Raw genomic sequence first — 20,496 nt, forward strand, 5'->3', positions numbered from 1 at the left:
AACTGGTCCCAAAGGTGTTCCATAGTGTTCAGGTCGGACACTGGATAGATCAGTTAATTTTAGGACTGTTGTTGTCCACAAAACATTGCCTCACAGACGATTCTTTGTGGTTGGGTGCATTCTCATTCTGATACAGTCAGTCATCATCTTCATATTGTTTGTCTACCGTCACAGTCCACAGTGTTGTAAAATGTGTTCATATCCTTCCGTATTTAACATTTTCTTAAGTGCAATAAAAGGACCACACCTACGGCAAGTTGAAAAAGAGAAGCAGAGATAGAGAGGATGGTATATATGTGCGAATTATAAATCCCTTTGTCTCGAAAATTTCTCTCCTTCATACCTCCTCCGTGTTACCACAGATGACGTGTCACCTCATTTGTACTTAGATTGCACTACGCACGAGGCGAGTATTTGCTTCCACCACCCTGGATGGAATGCGTAAGTTCTAATAAATGTTCACCAACCTGCGGTGTCCTACAGTTGTTGTATCCTGCGCAGAAAACAGCGCGTAGGTTGTGAATCCATTATCTTGAGGCTGTAAGAAACTTTTAGGAATTGATATTATGTGAATAAGTAAATTTCAAATTAGTTTGTTTATATGGAATGCCACTCGCTTTTTGTTGGCAGAGCACGAGAAACCGTACAATTACATTCCACTTTAGAGTCACAAATAATTTCCATTGTTTAACAAAATAATGAATTGCGTATTTCCTTAATTACTATCACACTCTTAACAACTACATGTCCATATAACCATGAACGCACGTTATTGAGAATGTTTTAATTTGAAACGCTAGTAAAAACGCTGTTAATTTGCCTAATATTAACAACAGAAAATTATCACTTTGGCGCGCAACTGCTGAACGCAGCAGCCAATAACGGAGAAGGATCGCAATTTAGGCGGTCTTTCTCACGATACCCGTACCGATCAAACCACTTGCCATCGGTACCTCACAGGACAGTTTGTCAACTTGCCACTGCTGCCTTCTCAACTGCTCTAAAAGAGCTTCTTGTACCTGAATATTATGGCTGGAAAGCCTTCTCCTTCAGAGATTTCAAAAAATTGGGATGTTCTTGCAGACAACAATCAATTTGGGAAATAAGCAAATTTTTACTCAAATCTGTATAAATTTTTCAGCTATCGTCTCTCAAGAGCCATACCATTCCACTACACTTTAAATTTTTTATTGTTTTCCAAAAATTGAATCTGCTTTATATTTTTTTCATTCTCAGATTATTAATCAACCCATATAATCATAGACTTAAGTCTTTTGTGATTAGAAACAATTAGTTGTTACCCTCAGTAAATTCATGTATAATCTTATACACCGAAATCGTTAATCCTTAGTAACATTTTCTATACTAATTACATTATTCTTTTTATAGTAAAGATTGTCAAAGTAGTATTATTATGCACCCTTACGTTGTTGATATGGTTTTATTACTTACAATCTCTCATTTCTGCTAGAATACTGTATAGCAGTCCACCGTCTCCTAGGCAAGTTTAATTCCCAATATTTTAAGGTGCTGTTAAGCTACTATCGGCGTATTGCCGTCCATAATATTCAAAAAGATATTCCTTGTGAAGAATTTACTTTGTTACTCACTTTTGGCACGTTGCCGTTCTGTAAACTGACCGAGCTGCTCGTATAACACTACTATCCTCGCATTGGCGTCCATTCAGTCCAACCAAATATATTTCAAGAACTTACACTGCTACGCAGTTACTATTGGCGCATTGCTAGCCTTTCAATTTGATGAAACATTCATCACACTTCACACTTTTCCTCCCTATTATGTCGGCACCTTGCCGTTCTGCACTTATTTACATATGAAGCGTCTTTAAAATGTCCACTTCACATGGTTACAAATAAAATAAACAAAACACCTATATATTTCACAAGTACGTGGAAATGGAAGAACATTACACTCACACCTTTTACCAGAAAACACGCAAGCTGCCCACAACAGCAACCCATACTGATTATTGTGTTGTTCATGATGTGGTCTCGCGTTGTGAAACTTTAGAATTTCCAAAATGGTGTTAAGTTCAACAACTGTCAATACTTTCTCCCAACCTCAGCATACAACTCCAATACAATTCTATGAAACAATACGAAATGCCTTAAATTAGTTTGGTTGTAAATTTAAACATATTTTAAATAAACGTGTTTTCATACAATATGAATACATAATACGTAATTTTTTGATTTCATTTTGAGTGTTTATAAACAGTGCCACTGTTTACATCGTATTACGACAGTGGTTCACCAATGTTTTTGTTTTAGTCACAGCTGTAGCTACATACAACTGGGACATTGCCCTTCCCATTCTTTAAGAGCTCTGTGGGCGTTCCCATTCTTTAAGAGCTCTGTGCTTGCTCGCACCATCTGTTACTACTGACTTGCTTCGCAAATGACTCACGACGCTAGCCGGCGTCACCTACTATGCTCTTTAAATCTTACCTACAGAGGCTTACAATTGCGATTCACAGATACATCGAGAGAACATTTATCAAATCGTTGCTTCATTCCTCCTACATTTGGGTGCCACTGTTGCTACAAAAAGTAATAGTGGAACTCTATTTATGTAATGACCGTGTATTTTCTACTGACTTTCATATACGAACAGTATGCGACTTTGTAATATGTAGGAGCTAATTACCTTATTCTTAGATAGACCTTTAACCAAATTCCTTTCGTATTTAAAACCAGTGTGTGTTTTTACTCTCCGTACTTCATATTACGTGGTGTTCTATTTAAACCTTATTTACTATGTTTATGTCTTTTATGAGATTTCCATTTTAGTGTTGTCTTATGTCGACAAAATTACTCCCTTGTTCTACACCGGCACCTAGTAACCACACTTCTCCTTTTATCACAAACCTCTTTGGCAGGACTATTCCTAGCCTAGCAATGTATCATAATTCATAACAGCAGAAGCCATTTCAATTCATACTTTAGATGAACGATATGTCTGTTTTGACACAATCTGTAAATCATTTAATTATTTCCATTATTTTTGTCACCAGAATTGCTTCTATTGTACGTTGTCATATTAACTTACCAGGTTTAGTGTCGTCCTCTTCTTTAGCAGTTTCCAGTTTATTTTTGTGCGTTATTTCATCTGTGTTATATGTGTAATAGCCCTCGTCTTGTTTTCTTATTCTTAAAATATTTTCAAACGTAAAGGTTTATGCATCGTTGTTATAAACATTTAAAAAATGTTCCACTACAAGCTTTATATGATGTTGTTTTTTGTACTTTAATATGGTCCTGGTGTCTTGTTGTAACTGTGTACCGTGTTCTCTTGCTGGTGTGTCTGTAATCCTATACTTTGTATGCTTGGATCTGCCCACATAACTCTAGTAAATGTCTTTTTTTTTAATCTGTGGTATGCAGATGTTTATTCTGCTGGGTTACTTCGTTTTTGTCATAGCTTGTTTCTTTGTTGCCACATTCAGTGTAAGAAAATTTGCTCGTCTTGATCTTGATAGTGAAGAATGTTAATAAAAAAAAAATCTGAATGAAAGGAGGGGAAGAACTAACAGCAAGAAAAGAAAATGAAGTATGCTGTCAGCTAACACAGGCACCTCGCAATCGTCAATTACCTAGCAATACAAAGAATGTTATTGTCCCCTGTGATTCGTATTCATAACATTTTTTTTCATGTCGCTGATTGACATTTCATCTAATAATTTTTGTGACGGTTTTTCCGTGGTAGGAAGAGGCACTTAATTCAAAACTTTCTCAGATTCAACCACGTAATCTACCCCCATATGATGCTTTGTTGAACTGAACTGATAGCTCTGTCTCCCATAAACGAATACTGGATACATTTGACCATTTTTTGCTAGCGGCTTTTGACAGAGGCTGGCATTCAAGAATGCTTGAACAAATTCTGTATATGCTTTAAATGTGTTACTGACCCTTGTCGCCTGTGATATTGCTTCTCCTTCTAACTTAGTGGCCACGAATTCGATTTTTTATTGTTCTGTCAGGTTTTCAGGAATGATGTCTAATGAATGCTAGTGGGTGTATAGTTCCCTTACTAGAAAATTGATCGAATTTAAAAGCATTAGCTTAATTTCCTACGTCGCTTACGTGAACAATACCCTTCTTTATACAGGGTGTTACAAAAAGGTACGGCCAAACTTTCAGGAAACATTCCTCACACACAAATAAAGAAAAGATGTTATGTGGACATGTGTCCGGAAGGCCCAATTGAAGGAAGGTAATGTTGACTTCGGTGCTTGTGTTGACATGCGACTCATTTCTCTACAGTACTAGCATCAAGCACGTCAGTACGTAGCATCAACAGGTTAGTGTTCATCACGAACGTGGTTTTGCAGTCAGTGCAATGTTTACAAATGCGGAGTTGGCAGATGCCCATTTGATATATGGATTAGCACGGGGCAATCGCCGTGTTGCGGTACGTTTGTATAGAGACTGATTTCCAGAACGAAGGTGTCCCGACAGGAAGACGTTCGAAGCAATTGATCGGCGTCTTAGGGAGCACGGAACATTCCAGCCTATGACTCGCGAGTGGGGAAGACCTAGAACGACGAGGACACCTGCAATGGACGAGGCAATTCTTCGTGCAGTTGACGATAACCCTAATGTCAGCGTCAGAGAAGTTGCTGCTGTACAAGGTAACGTTGACCACGTCACTGTATAGAGAGTGCTACGGGAGAACCAGTTGTTTCCGTACCATGTACAGCGTGTGCAGGCACTATTAGCAGCTGATTGGCCTCCACGGGTACACTTCTGCGAATGGTTCATCCAACAACGTGTCAATCCTTATTTCAGTGCAAATGTCCTCTTTACTGATGAGGCTTCATTCCAATGTGATCAAATTGTATAATTTCGCAATCAACATGTGTGGACTGACGAGAATCCGCACGCAATTGTGCAATCACGTCATCAACACAGATTTTCTGTGAACGTTTGGGCAGGCATTGTTGGTGATGTCTTGATTGGGCCCCATGTTCTTCCACCTACGCTCAATGGAGCACGTTATCATGATTCCATACGGGATATTCTACCTGTGCTGCTAGAACATGTGCCTTTACAAGTACGACACAACATGTGGTTCATGCACGATGGAGCTCCTGCACATTTCAGTCGAAGTGTTCGTACGCTTCTCAACAACAGATTCGGTGACCGATGGATTGGTAGAGGCGGACCAATTCCATGGCCTCCATGCTCTCCTGACCTCAACCCTCTTGACTTTCATTTATGGGGGCATTTGAAAGTTCTTGTCTGCGAACCCCGGTACCAAATGTAGAGACTCTTCGTGCTCGTATTGTGGACGGCTGTGATACAATACGCCATTCTCCAGGGCTGCATCCGCGCATCAGGGATTCCATGCGACGGAGGGTGGATGCATGTATCTTCGCTAACGGAGGATATTTAGAACATTTCCTGTAACAAAGTGTTTGAAGTCACGCTGGTACGTTCTGTTGCTGTGTGTTTCCATTCCATGATTAATGTGATTTGAAGAGAAGTAATAAAATGAGCTCTAACATGGAAAGTAAGCGTTTCCGGACACATGTCCACATAACATATTTTCTGTCTTTGTGTGTGAGGAATGTTTCCTGAAAGTTTGGCCGTACCTTTTTGTAACACCCTGTATATATAGTTAAGGCTCACCGGCCACTTGACCATCTTCTTCTTCTTCTTCTGTGCGAATGCACAAACAGTGCCCGAACTCTTACGGGAATCGGCAACGCGCCGCGAGTAATGAGTATAATGGGCGGGGGCACTACGAATGTAGTGCCGGACAATACGTTGAGAATGTGGGTTTCCAGGGAGGCGTGCCAGAGATAAATAAATCCCTGCAGTCGCACTATCCTCTGTGTCTCAGATGGATAGAGCGTATGCCATGTAAGCAGGAGATCCCGGGTTCGAGTCCCGTTCGGGGCACACATTTTCATCTGTCCCCGTTGACGTATTCAACGCCTGTAAGCAGCTAAGGGTGTTCATTTCATTGTAATACCTTTCTTTATTTCTTGTTCACACCAAATTTCTACTTTTTGTTTAATTTGATTAACTGTTTTGTCTTGCATCTCAGGAAGCACTTTTTGCTCTGTTTCCTTACAAACTTCCAATTTTTTTAGCGAATTCTTTTGTTTCATAATATGTTTTCTCGCTACATGCCTCGATTTTAGCTTGAAGATTTGTATACTTTCGTTCCAAAGCATTGGACTTACCGTTAATTTGAGCTATTGCTACATTGACTTCTTTTAACCCCTTGTATGTGTTGAGTTTTTCTTAATACCTCCGTATATTCTTTTTGTGGTTTTCTTAAGTCCCCCTTATATTCTTGTCGTGTCTCCTTATTTTCTTTTTGTGCTGCTTTTGTTCTTGCAAAATTAATTTCAGCATACACTTTATTTCCTGATAATCATCCTGAGTTGGCATAGTGTAAACTGACTTCCTTGCTTTTCCCCAGACATTATACTAATACTGTTTTTCCTATTACAAATCTTGGACTATTATGTATTTAAGCGCAACACTTACACTACGTTTCTTCCTCGGTGTATTGCCGCTGCTGTCGGGTTGTGCTGAAGCTGGCACTTCAAACGCGACATGTACTGCTAACTGCGCCGGCCGCTGCTTGCCGCCGCCACCGCCGCACCTGTTGTCGTTGGCTGCATGACGCTGCTCCGCACGCGGCGCCGTCTCGTAGCATTTACAGTCTTGAAGTGAAGAATTTTAACGTAAACCTGTGAACGGCGCAGAAAACGTTAACTTTTATTCTCTTTGCACTTCCCTTTCCTACTTTTTACCGATACTACTTTCACGATCACAAAAAACTTGATTTTGCAGCATCAGTTATTACACCCAACAAAAGTTCAAAAACAGCACAAACACAATTCCAAGCCTAAGTATCACAGTTCTTATGCAGCTCTCTTGTAATTTACAGTTCATACGTATCACAGTTTTGACACAGTTCGCTGGTCGGTTATAGTTCACAGTTCTCGCTAATAAAATCTAGCCTCATAATTCCAAAAGCACTTCGACTTAAGTGATTTCCCCACCAGGGATGGCGTCTACGCAAGTTAAAAAAGAGAGGCAGGGGGGGGGGGGGAGAGGATAATATATACGTGCATGTTATAAACCCCTTTCTCTCGAAAATTTCCTTCGTACCTCCTCTGTGTTACCACAGATGCCTTGTTACTGATCTCATTTGTACGAAGATTGCAGTATACGCGAGGTGCCTATGGGCGTCCACCGCCCTGAGTGGAATGCATAAGTTCTAATAAATGTTCACCAACCTGCGGTCTCCTACAGTGGTTGTCATTTGCGCAGAAAACAGGACGTAGGCCGCGAATTAATGCTTGTGAAATAATGGAATGAACTTAAGCTATTGAGAGATGTTTTAACCCTTAACTACTATGGTCATTCACAGGAACACAATTAGTATGGAGGGGTCTCACAGACCGCATTTTTCTATTTTATATATCAAACCAGAATTTTGCTGTATATATATATTTTGTTCTTGACTTCCAGTCATTCATTACACTTCTTAGAGGTGGCTGTTGTAGAAATTTGATTTTTTTAAACACTGCGGTATTTTAAACACTTCGACAATGAAAACAAAGCGAAATCTGGAGTATATTTTTATTTTCTGAGTTACGAAAATAACAGCAAATAGTTAGCTCTCTACTCACACTTAGATTTTCATCAGAGGCATTATACTACAAATTGGCAATATAACTAGGTGGAAAAATCTGGCATGACTTAAGATAAATTGTGTGCGAAATCAGCTTTCAGTTTACGACTCACTTTGCAATGTAGAGCGAATATTTCAGTCCATAAGTCTATGAATGGAGAAACATTGCCACTATTTTACTTCTATAATTACAAGTAAAAACTAAATATTTGTTCTCATGTGCCACTGAATCATACTTTAGCCAATTTCCACGTGCAAACACTTCACGCAGACCTTCCTGGAACACTCCAAACAAATCGGAAGACCACGCTGTTGACATGGATTCCTTGTTTTCCTCTTCAGACGAGGAGGGCAAAAGGTGCACGTTTTTCGATTTTCGAATTCTTCTTTCAATGTCTGAGGCTCATCTTGCAAGTGAAGACACCTGTCTCACATAACATACGTTGCACAGAAGGCCCAGCTTTCCCCGCCATGGAGAAACAGTAGCACGCAATAAAAACGCGGCACCAAACACTATGGTACGTCTGCGAGACCTCTCAAGGCTAATAATTACGAAACAAAGAGCAGCAACAATGCTGGCACGTGTAGCTTGACAGCCAATAGGAAGGTTTATGGAAGAGTCCATTTGGCTTTGCAGGGGTGTGAGAAATTACTTAACACAAAAATTAGTAGCTGTCTGAGATACGGTCGATAGTAGTTAAGGGTTAATTTGAAACACTAGTGAATGCGCTGTTTAGCTTGTCTAATATGAACAACAGAAAATTATCACTTTGGCGGCCAACTTCCGAATGCAGCAGCTAATAATGGAGGACCACAATTTAGGCGGTCTTTCTCATGATACCCATACCGGTCAAACCACCTGTCATTGGTCCCTCACAGGACAGTATGTCAACTTGCCACTGCTGCCTTCTCAACTACTCTAAATAGAGCTTCTTGCACCTGAATATGATGGCTGCAAAGCCAGAACTCTTACACACCATAACATCACCACCTTCACTGTTGGCACTAGGCATGACAGCAGGTAACATTCTCCAGGAATTCGCGAAACCCAAACCCTTCTATTGGATACCACATGGTATGGCACGATTTCATCACTCGAAATCACTCATTTCCAGTCATCCACTGTCTAGTGGCATTACTCTTTACACCACCCCAAGTGTTACTTTGTACTAAGTATAGAAATGTGTGAAGGATGAGGAGCTAATCGACCTTGGTACCCTGTCGTATTTATCTCCTTGCGCACAGTCATTGTGCTAGGTGGACTGCTAATAGTACTTTGGAATCCAGGAGTAATTCCTTCCACTGATTTCATGCTATTTTAAATTCCTTACAACCACCCTTCGCAATGCAAAAATGTTCAATGATCCCCATCCATGAGGTCTGTCTGGTATCGGAGCACTTTATGCAAAGCTTGCTGTTTCCTGTGCATTGTGCATGATGTTTGCCTGTCCATGGTTTAGATGTGGTTATTGCTCTGGGGTTCCACTTCACAATCACATCACCAGCAGTCAATGTGGGCATTGTTAAAACGGTTGAATTGTATCTGATGTATTTGTTAGTCAGGTGACATCCAGTGACTAGTCCCCATTTGAAGTCAGTGAGTGCTTCTTACTGACCGATTTTGCTGTTACCTGTTACTACTCCTCGACTGACGACTATTTCCCACCTCCTTTTATATGTCGTGGGTCTGCCTCTCATAACATCTAATAATCAGTTCCACATTACATAGGAGTGACTAAATACTTCTGATCAGATGGTGTATGTACAAATCAAGAATCATTGAACTAGTGTACCACCAGTGATTTTTCTTCTCCGTGTACAATCCAGAGTTAAAGCATTTCTAAACTACTGTGAAATTTTGCTGAGTTCAAAAAGACAAGGTAAGTCTCATTTTCATAGTGTAAGTACAATCTTAAGTGCCCTTTCATCTCCATGGGATTTCGCCATTTCCAAAAGGAACAGGGTTCAGATAGCTCCAGGTGACTTGTGGACTGTCAATGTAAAAAGAGAAGGCATGTCACCTTTGCAGGCAGTATCCTGTTTCTGCCTTATAGACAATGTCAAATAATCCTTCACGTATGTGCAATAATTGTAGAATAACTCTCCAGTACAGTGTTATCCTGTATTGCTCTCACATTCTGCAGTGAGCTTGTTTAATCAATCATATGGCTCACCAATTTGTAAGCTTCAAAATGCATCTCCAGTGAAAATTATTCTAATAGTCCAACTACACATATTAAACACTATTTGAAATCTAGAGAGACCCACAAGAACCTCATTATCGTGAGAGGATGTTGCGACAGTCCTTCACATGTCATAGTGGTTGTGCACTTGAGACTACTTATTCACCCAGGGATCCCTTGAATCTCGCCTAGCCTCAGTGATGCCTGTTCCTTGAGTTAAAATTGCTTAGTGTGTTGTGACAAGATATATTGTTTTAATTAACATTGAATATTTGGTTTGGCTTCATAGCAGGTGTATAGTGGTTAGTAGTAAAGTCATAAAAATTCCAAGACCCTATTTTCTGTTTATTGTGGCTTTCAGTACTGCATGAAAATGCACACTAATATTGTTAAAAATAAATGACAAGTATAAAAATGGTAAACTGTGAATCACACCATAACCACAGAGGTATGACTTTACCAAGATTTTTGGTCCAATTGATATTTCAGCATGTGCTTTTACTTAATTTAAGAAGGTGTAATACTGACTAAAGTTGCCTATTTTCTTTTTAGGTGTTAAACACACCATAGTTTCTTGTTTTACATTCAAAATAATATTTGAAATAATAGTTACAATGTTTTAAGGGGCTTTCCCAAGTGTCATCGTAAGGGGCAGTGTTTGTTTGATGGCAAAATAGTTAATAATAGTACAGGTTTGGATGTATGGGGGGGGGGGGTATAGGGCAAGACAGGTAGTCATTTTCCAGATGGTTACTGCCCCCTCCCCCCGTTCTTGAGCTTATAGGGTCTATGTTAAGTTTTCGACTATATCCTTGGAGCCATATGAGGGACTGTCTTTTTATTAGTGGACCCTGGGCCCACCTTGTGGCACGTGACACACTGAATGAGCAATAGTTGCTTGTATCCTACAGGGTTAAAAATCATATAGTGTTTAAAATAAATGTTGCACATTGTCAAAACTTTAATACTGAATGTTGTGATCCAGAAAAAGTTATGATATCGATAAAAATGTTTCAAATGTCTCTGAGCACTATGGGACTTTTAACTTCTGAGGTCATCAGTCCCCTAGAACTTAGAACTACTTAAACCTAACTAACCTAAGGACATCACACACACCCATTCCCGAGGCAGGATTTGAACCTGCGACCGTAACGGTTGCACGGTTCCAGACTGTAGCGCCTAGGACCGCTCGGCCACTCTGGCCGGCTGATATCAATACACTGGTTTCTTATAGTGGAGACAGCCCATGTTTCTACCCTGAGGGAATGGTATTTGCAGTCTGTGGCAGCTGTGTCACCTGCAAACATTGCAATACTTGTGCTGTGTGTCATTATAAGAGTTGTGTTGCTTTGGGATTGCTCGAACAATAACATAGAATTACAGGCTCCTTATAGCCGCTCTACATGAGCAAGAAATGAGACAGGTAGATGTCACACCAAATGTCACTTTGAGTCAAAATGATGTCTTTAGAATCTGCAAGTTTCTAGTGACAGAATCAGTTGACCATCATCACACCAGTGTCTGTGGAAGGAAAAACAACAGATGTGCATGACCAATATCTGCGTGTAAAACGAAGCAGAAACTGTCAACACAATGCTACATGCCTATGGTGGCAGTTTCAAACTGCTACAGGAGTGCAGGTCTGAACACAAACAAAACGAAATAGACTCCATGAGTAGGTATTATGTGCCAAGAGACCTTTCAAGACTCCTCCTGTAAATTTGGTTTGGCGAGGGAGTTGTGTCGCATGGGCATGAGATCACTCTTTGTGGACTAGGTACCAGTGGGACACAGTACACTTTTCTGAGGAGACCAGTAACATTCTCCACACTGACAATAGTAACATTCGTGTGTGGAAGCAACGAGTACATCGTTTACACTCTTACTGTGTTTTAGACCTCCATCCTTATCAATAATGTTCTGGGGTGGAATCATGTATGGCTGCAGGGCACCCCTTGCACCATTGCAGAGGAGGGTGATTGGTGTGAAGTATCAGGATGACATCCTTGCATGTATTGTGGCTCCATTGGTGAACATATTGGAGTGGGATTCAAGCTAGTGGACAACAATGCACGCCCCCATCGTCACAATTTTTTGAACACCTTCCTAGTGGAGCACAGTCAGTCAGATGAAAAGGCCCCTGTGTTCTCCAGACTTCAACTGCATTGAGAATGCATGTGCCATACTAAAATAAGCAGTTTATAATTGTCGATCAGAGACCACAGGGCATCATAGAGAGTGCTGTGGAGGAATTGAGCAATATCCCACAGGCTTATCTGGGCAACTTGGCAAAGAGTATGCTAGCCGCTTTCAGAAGTGTCTCAAATTACAAGGAGGACCAGTTGGTTCACAACCCATGTGTTATGCAAGATTACAGTAAGAAGAAGCTATAGTGTTTGCAGTGGAATTTTCTGTTAGTTTTTTTTTTTTTTTTTTTTTTTTTCCAAGTGTAAATATATTTTCCTCCTTATTCACGATTTCTTAGGGCTGTACCTGTGAGAACAGAATCAGTTTTGTTTCCTGTTACACCCAGTTTTGAAAATAAAACAATATTCAACATTTATTTTGACCACTGTATGATGATATGAATGGAGACAAAGTGGTGTGCCAGCAATGGGGAGAAAAAAAAAAAACTATTCTTGAAAATGATTTGCAATAGCTTAAGTAAGTCAGTACATATTTCTTTTACATTCATATCTGATGAAACCTGAAGACATTGAATGTCTCTCTAATTGTTACCAATACCACTATTGCTAATCATTTTCAAGAATAGTTTTTTTTTTCTCCCCATTGCTGGCACACCACTTTGTCTCCATTCATATCATCATACAGTGGTCAAAATAAATGTTGAATATTGTGGTCGAATTTTGCACAGAGCACAACATAATCATAACTAACACTTGGTTTCAGAATCATGAAAGAAGGTTGTATACATGGAAGAACCCTGGAGATACTAAAAGGTATCAGATAGATTATATAATGGTAAGACAGAGATTTAGGAACCAGGTTTTAAATTGTAAGACATTTCCAGGGGCAGATGTGGACTCTGACCACAATCTATTGGTGATGACCTGTGGATTAAAACTGAAGAAACTGCAGAAGGGTGGGAATTTAAGGAGATGGGACCTGGATAAACTAAAAGAACCAGAGGTTGTACAGAGATTCAGGGAGAGCATAAGGGAGCAATTGACAGGAATGGGGGAAATAAATACAGTAGAAGAAGAATGGGTAGCTTTGAGGGATGAAGTAGTGAAGGCAGCAGAGGATCAAGTAGGTAAAAAGACGAGGGCTAGTAGAAATCCTTGGGTAACAGAAGAAATATTGAATTTAATTGATGAAAGGAGAAAATATAAAAATGCAGTAAGTGAAACAGGCAAAAAGGAATACAAACGTCTCAAAAATGAGATCGACAGGAAGTGCAAAATGGCTAAGCAGGGATGGCTAGAGGACAAATGTAAGGATGTAGAGGCCTATCTCACTAGGGGTAAGATAGATACCGCCTACAGGAAAATTAAAGAGACCTTTGGAGATAAGAGAACGACTTGTATGAATATCAAGAGCTCAGATGGAAACCCAGTTCTAAGCAAAGAAGGGAAAGCAGAAAGGTGGAAGGAGTATATAGAGGGTCTATACAAGGGCGGTGTACTTGAGGACAATATTATGGAAATGGAAGAGGATGTAGATGAAGATGAAATGGGAGATATGATACTGCATGAAGAGTTTGACAGAGCACTGAAAGACCTGAGTCGAAACAAGGCCCCCGGAGTAGACAATATTCCATTGGAACTACTGACGGCCGTGGGAGAGCCAGTCCTGACAAAACTCTACCATCTGGTGAGCAAGATGTATGAAACAGGCGAAATACCCTCAGACTTCAAGAAGATTATAATAATTCCAATCCCAAAGAAAGCAGGTGTTGACAGATGTGAAAATTACCGAACTATCAGCTTAATAAGTCACAGCTGCAAAATACTAACACGAATTCTTTACAGACGAATGGAAAAACTAGTAGAAGCCAACCTCGGGGAAGATCAGTTTGGATTCCGTAGAAACACTGGAACACGTGAGGCAATACTGACCTTACGACTTATCTTAGAAGAAAGATTAAGGAAAGGCAAACCTACGTTTCTAGCATTTGTAGACTTAGAGAAAGCTTTTGACAATGTTGACTGGAGTACTCTCTTTCAAATTCTAAAGGTGGCAGGGGTAAAATACAGGGAGCGAAAGGCTATTTACAATTTGTACAGAAACCAGATGGCAGTTATAAGAGTCGAGGGACATGAAAGGGAAGCAGTGGTTGGGAAGGGAGTAAGACAGGGTTGTAGCCTCTCCCCGATGTTGTTCAATCTGTATATTGAGCAAGCAGTAAAGGAAACAAAAGAAAAATTCGGAGTAGGTATTAAAATTCATGGAGAAGAAATAAAAACTTTGAGATTCGCCGATGACATTGTAATTCTGTCAGAGACAGCAAAGGACTTGGAAGAGCAGTTGAATGGAATGGACAGTATCTTGAAAGGAGGATATAAGATGAACATCAACAAAAGCAAAACAAGGATAATGGAATGTGGTCTAATTAAGTCGGGTGATGCTGAGGGAATTAGATTAGGAAATGAGGCACTTAAAGTAGTAAAGGAGTTTTGCTATTTGGGGAGCAAAATAACTGATGATGGTCGAAGTAGAGAGGATATAAAATGTAGGCTGGCAATGGCAAGGAAAGCGTTTCTGAAGAAGAGAAATTTGTTAACATCCAGTATTGATTTAAGTGTCAGGAAGTCATTTCTGAAAGTATTCGTATGGAGTGTAGCCATGTATGGAAGTGAAACATGGACGATAAATAGTTTGGACAAGAAGAGAATAGAAGCTTTTGAAATGTGGTGCTACAGAAGAATGCTGAAGATTAGATGGGTAGATCACATAACTAATGAGGAAGTATTGAATAGGATTGGGGAGAAGAGAAGTTTGTGGCACAACTTGATCAGAAGAAGGGATCGGTTGGTAGGACATGTTCTGAGGCATCAAGGGATCACCAATTTAGTATTGGAGGGCAGCGTGGAGGGTAAAAATCGTAGAGGGAGACCAAGAGATGAATACACTAAGCAGATTCAGAAGGATGTAGGTTGCAGTAGGTACTGGGAGATGAAAAAGCTTGCACAGGATAGAGTAGCATGGAGAGCTGCATCAAACCAGTCTCAGGACTGAAGACCACCACAACACAACAACCACTATTGATAGGTGTTGTGTGTTTTGTTATCACAGCGTGAACTGTCAGGTACTGTAATCCGTGGTTGTATTTTAAATTCTATTAGTGGTTGAATTTTATATGTCCCATAGAGGCAAATCCCATCACACACACACACACACACACACACACACACACACACACACACACATTAGATTTGTAGACGATAGAATAACACTTAGAATGTGTGTGATGGAGGGGATTGTTCAAAGTATTCTCTTTGAAAAAAAAGAAAAAGAAAACTTGTTAGGAGAATATTGAGTTATTGACTTGTATTTGTAGCTGGATTTGCAGACAGAGCTGCATTGAAGAATGCATTTTTGCCCAAGGTTCCAATGCAGCATTATGTTCATTTAGTAGCTGCAACATATTTGCAGATGAATTGTGTGTAAAATTACTATACTCATTCATAGATTCACTATTCATATATAGTGCAGTTACATAAACTTTCTTTAGTAGTATGAAATGAGCAATTAGAAATGTCTTGACAATACAGCAGGCCATTGGAATGTGTTGTGAAGATTATACTTAAGTGACGGTTTTTTTTTTAACCTACAGTGTCATATTACTCTATCATGAAGTGACAGACGTACAGCACAGCTGCCTACCGGTCTCACAGATACTTCAGATCTTCAGAACAAAATTTGCTGGGTGGGAGTGGTATTTCAAGTCTAGGATTCCACCAAATTCAGACCATGTCTGTGATTTCCAGCAAGACATGTTGCACCTAATCAACAGATCTGCTTCAGGTAACTGCCAGATTTGTGTCTAAGGCAATGGTCCTTTTTTAATAATTCCATTAGTAAAATATATGCAACTTCATGTGGTGCTGTTAGCTTAGTCATTGATTTATTTCTGTTGGAGAGATTGTAGATTTACTGTTTTCCTCTAATTAAAATGAATATTGTTTCCTGTATCATTACAGAAGGTCAAGAGCACAATAACTGTTGAAGAATCTTTCAGTTGTTCTTAGAGAAATGTGTCTTAGTTCATCTCAATACATGAAATCTACTGCATTGGTTAAAATGCTTGATTCACATACATAATAATCATGGTTTCCCAAAGTCCTTTCAGACATATGCTGAATTGGTTCCATACCTCAGTTTCAATTTTGAAGGGACATGATGCTCTAATCAACCTTCCTTCCTTTCATTGGCATCCACAGCAGACATCCCACTGATAAATACAGATTATACACCTTTCATTTTTATGAACAACTGTTTCTATTAGTTTCATCCATCATTTCACTATATTATTACAACATAAATTGATTTTAATTATTTGGATATTATATGTTCACTTTTTCCACAACTTTCCAATAAGCTCTCTAAAACTGTCAAGTGATTGCTAACTTTTGTTTAGTTATATCAGTATTTGGTTCATGTAGTGTATTCATTACTTCATATGTCATGTCATCTGGGACAAAATAAAAATGCTGGGAGCTGAAAAAATAACAATGATCCATATGGGTTCCTTAGATGTTTCGATAACACACATGGCAACACAGCAGACCCCTAATGGGGTCTTAGATAGCTCCTGGATAAAATTTTCTATATATCTTGGTCTAAGTGACTCAACATACAAATTCTGATAAACAATTATAGCTAAAATAGCACATTAAATTCAGAAAAAGACTCGATCTCACAAGTGTATGTAATTGTTGCAACCCAATCTCCTTCCTTCCATCAGGGTGTCCATTGCTTTCCTCATACATACCATTCATAATAACACTTCCTCAGCCCCCACCTCGTATCTCCTAATCCTTACTGCCCGTCACCCTTGTCCAATCAACTTTTTTTCATACCTCCTATCCAGCAAGCTTTTCAGATCCATTAGTGCATCATCATTGTTATTCAGTAATCTTCCTTTCTTCCCAACCAACAGCCTTCCTTTCCTTCTCATCCATACCCTCCAATAATCTTCTCTAATCCTTCTCTCCTCATCTATACCATCAAACAGTTAACCGTATCCCTTCTCTTCTCATCCATACCATCGTACACCTGCCAAGGATCTCACATCTCCTTTGTGGATGCATGTGTGGTGCACACGGGGTCCCAATGTATTGCAGCCTTTCTTCTCTCCTGGGCTGCATTCCCTTCTTTTCCCAATATCCACTCCTTCCCATCCTAACTCCTTCCCCTCTTCCCCCCCCCCCCCTTTCTCCCTTGGTGTTTCCATCTTGTTTTTCCACTCTCCCTTTCTTCCCGTGGTGGCCATTGGCGTTTGATCCCCCTTTCTAAATTCTGCTTCTGTTGTATGAGCCATTTGGGTAAGAACTCCCTCCCTAGTGTCTCAGGGTGTGTTCCTCTCTCTCCTGTCCTTCCCCACTGTAGCTGTCCCCTCACCTCCCCGTCCACCTCTGCTAGATCACCAGTCTGTGTTGCCAGTCCATGTGGTGGCTCTGTTATGTACCAATCTGGCTGGCCCCACTGACAGCACAGGGATCACATCACTGGTTCCTGAGATGTCACTGCCTCGTGTATATGCCTAGGGGTGGTTGCTCATCTCTTTGGGGCATCGGAACTCCCGGCAGTGGCCGCCATGCCAGATGGCCCTTGCTGTGTCTGGGTGGTACCCATGGGGTGAGCCACTGGCAGGGCAGATGCTGTGAACATGAAGTGTGCTAAACTCCATACTTTTGGCTGCTCTTTCGCAGCCGTCTCCTCAGGCAGGAACAGTTCTCTATCTGCTCGTACTTTTGCTTCCTAGACTTTTCTCTCCTTGGCCATCCCAGTGGGAGGAGGGCAGGGCCTGCTGGCTTGGGACAAAACCCTTTTCTCCATTACTTGGTTCATTCCAGGACGGAAGGGGAAACTTTTGGTGCCACAACAGAAGGGGAGACTTTTGGTGCTACCAAACAGCTTTCATCCCAGTGAGCTTTACTGACCACCAGTCGTTAAATATGACTCAAGGCATTATTTTCGTTAGGGACCTCCTCCTCCAACTTGACAAGGAACTCAGTACTAACAGTACAGTGTTCATTTCGTACGATGAGTCCAGAGAGATCCTAAGGATAATCACATTGATTCTGGCACTTTCATCCTGGCTTTTGAGGGGAATACCATTCTGGGAAAAGTCTTAAGTTACCATTACCGTTACGACATAAAGCCCTATATCCCACCTCCCATTCGCTGTTCCCAATGTCTCCATTTTGATCATGTGTCTTCGCAGTCTACATCTACTTCAACATCTTCATGGATACTTTGCAAATCACATTTAAGTGCCTGGCAGAGGGTTCATCAAACCACCTTCACAATTCTCTATTATTCCAGTCTCGTACAGCGCGCAGAAAGTACGAACACCTATGTCTTTCCATATGAGCTCTGATTTCCCTTATTTTAACATGGTGATTGTTATCGCTTTGTAGGTCAGTGCCAACAAAATATTTTTACATTTGGAGCAGAAAGTTGGTGATTGGAATTTTGTGAGAAGATTCCGTCGCAATGAAAAATGCAAAACGTGCTGCCCTTCTTTGAACTTTTTCGATGTACTCTTTCAGTCCTATCTGGTAAGGATCCCTCGCCGCGCAGTAGTATTCTAAAGGACGGACAAGCGTAGTGTAGGCAGACTCCTTAGTAGGTCTGTTACATTTTCTAAGTGTCCTGCCAATAAAATGCAGTCTTTGGTTAGCCTTCCTCACAACATTTTCAGTGTGTCCCTTCCAATTTACATTGTTCATAATTTTAATCCCTAGGTATTTAGTTGTATTTACGGCCTTTATATTTGACGGATTCCTTTTAGCACTTATGTGGATGACCTCACACTTTTCATCATGTAGGGTCAACTGCCAATGTTCGCTCGATTCAGATATCTTTTCTAAATCATTTTGCTATTACGTTTTGATCTTCTGGTGACTTTATTAGTTGATAAACAAGAGTGTCATCTGCAAACAACCTAAGACGGCTGCTCAGATTGTCTCCCAAATCGTTTATATAGATAAAGAATAGCAAAGGGCCTATAACACTACCTTGGGGAATGCTAGAAATAACTTCTGTTTTACTCGATGACTTTCTGTCAATTACTGCAAACTGTGACCTCTCTGACAGGAAGTCACAAGTCCAGTCACATAACTGAGACGATATTCCATAAGTTTGCAATTTCACTATAAGCTGTTTGTGTGGTACAGCATCAAAAGCCTTCTGGAAATCCAGAAATACGGAAGGTGAGGCAAATCCTATTTCTGGCGACTGCAGCCTCCCTCTCCATGTGGGAAGTCCATGCATCCCACCACCAAAGTGCATGAACTGTTCCATCCTTCATTCTCCTCACTCCCTGGATTGCCTGATCTATAAGGAGGAAAGGATATTCAGGAATTCAAAACTCTAGACTGTGTATCCTACTCTGAGGCCCGTTACTTTAACATCTACCTTTGCTTATGTTGTTTTTGTATGTCCGTCCTTTTAGCTGGAGGTCTTGGGGACAAGGGCCATTTACTATTGTAAGAAAATGAAATGCCTACAGACATCCTAATCTTATTTACTGTGTAGCTGCCAGTTTCAGCACTTCATTGCGACATCTTCAGGCCTTAGTTGATGCTAAAGGGGCTATCATGAACCACACATACACTGCACCGGTTGCCAACATAACTGGTTGATGCAGACTATCTGTAACTGTGATGTCAGCTTACCAACCATCATCTGATGCAGCGTTTATATGGTTTGTACCTTCACAATAAACAAGATCATAAGGATGGGCGTAGGCATTTATTTTCTTACAATATGCCTATGTTGCGCCCTTTCCTCATCATCTGTTCATCAGGGCCACCTTCCATTTCCTCCTCCCAGGTTGTTCCCATTCCCTCCTCTCATGGAACCACTCCTCCTCAACCGGAGAAGAAGCCCCCTTCCCCATTGTCTCCAGGACAAGAAGCCTGTCACTTTAGGTCGGATGCTGAACCCACGCTCTGTGGGCCTCAAGGCTGCTCGTTCTCTTCCTGATCACACATCGTCTTGGCCTCCAAAGAAAAAGAAGATGCTTAAGCCCTGGGACGAGGCTGCTGCTGCCCCCCCCCCCCTCTGACTTCCCAGAGGGTGTCGTCCCCTCCCTCTCTATCAGGTCCAATTTTACACTCATGGATGTCACTCCGTCCTTACCGGTGATGGACACTAACTCAGCTAATGGCTAATTCTGGCTCATTTGAGATCTGTCCGGCTTCTTGTACTACTCTCCTCCAATGGAACTGTAGTGGTTACTATTGTCACCTTCCAGAATTCCAGTCTTTTCCTTTATCTCTGCTTTGTAGCTTGTGTTCTATTGCAGGAATCTAGCATTGTGGGAATACTCAGTCGCTGACTTTTTGAAGTTTCCAAGCCTTCTGCCAGTACTGCGTCAGCCCTCAGTGAGCCTCCTGTGTTGTCTGTACATTGGTCTGGGTGGACATTGTTAGTTCCTGGG

The 20,496-nt window shown here is 40.7% G+C and overlaps 1 protein-coding gene across 2 annotated transcripts in view; it reads left to right on the top strand.

Moving 5' to 3' along the window:
• LOC124556753 (transcriptional activator protein Pur-beta) overlaps positions 1–20,496 on the top strand; it is a 346,413-nt gene that overhangs the window by 19,838 nt on the left and 306,079 nt on the right. The window contains exon 2 of one of the 2 annotated variants that reach the window (XM_047130752.1): positions 15,661–15,851. The exons of the other annotated variant lie outside the window; for it this stretch is intronic. Within the exon in view, the coding sequence (XP_046986708.1) occupies positions 15,821–15,851 (31 nt within the window). The 5' untranslated portion in view covers positions 15,661–15,820. The remainder of the gene's footprint in view (positions 1–15,660; positions 15,852–20,496) is intronic. 2 annotated transcript variants of the gene reach the window in all.

The sequence above is a fragment of the Schistocerca americana genome, chromosome X, assembly GCF_021461395.2.
Source record: "Schistocerca americana isolate TAMUIC-IGC-003095 chromosome X, iqSchAmer2.1, whole genome shotgun sequence".
Classification (NCBI taxonomy): domain Eukaryota; kingdom Metazoa; phylum Arthropoda; class Insecta; order Orthoptera; family Acrididae; genus Schistocerca; species Schistocerca americana.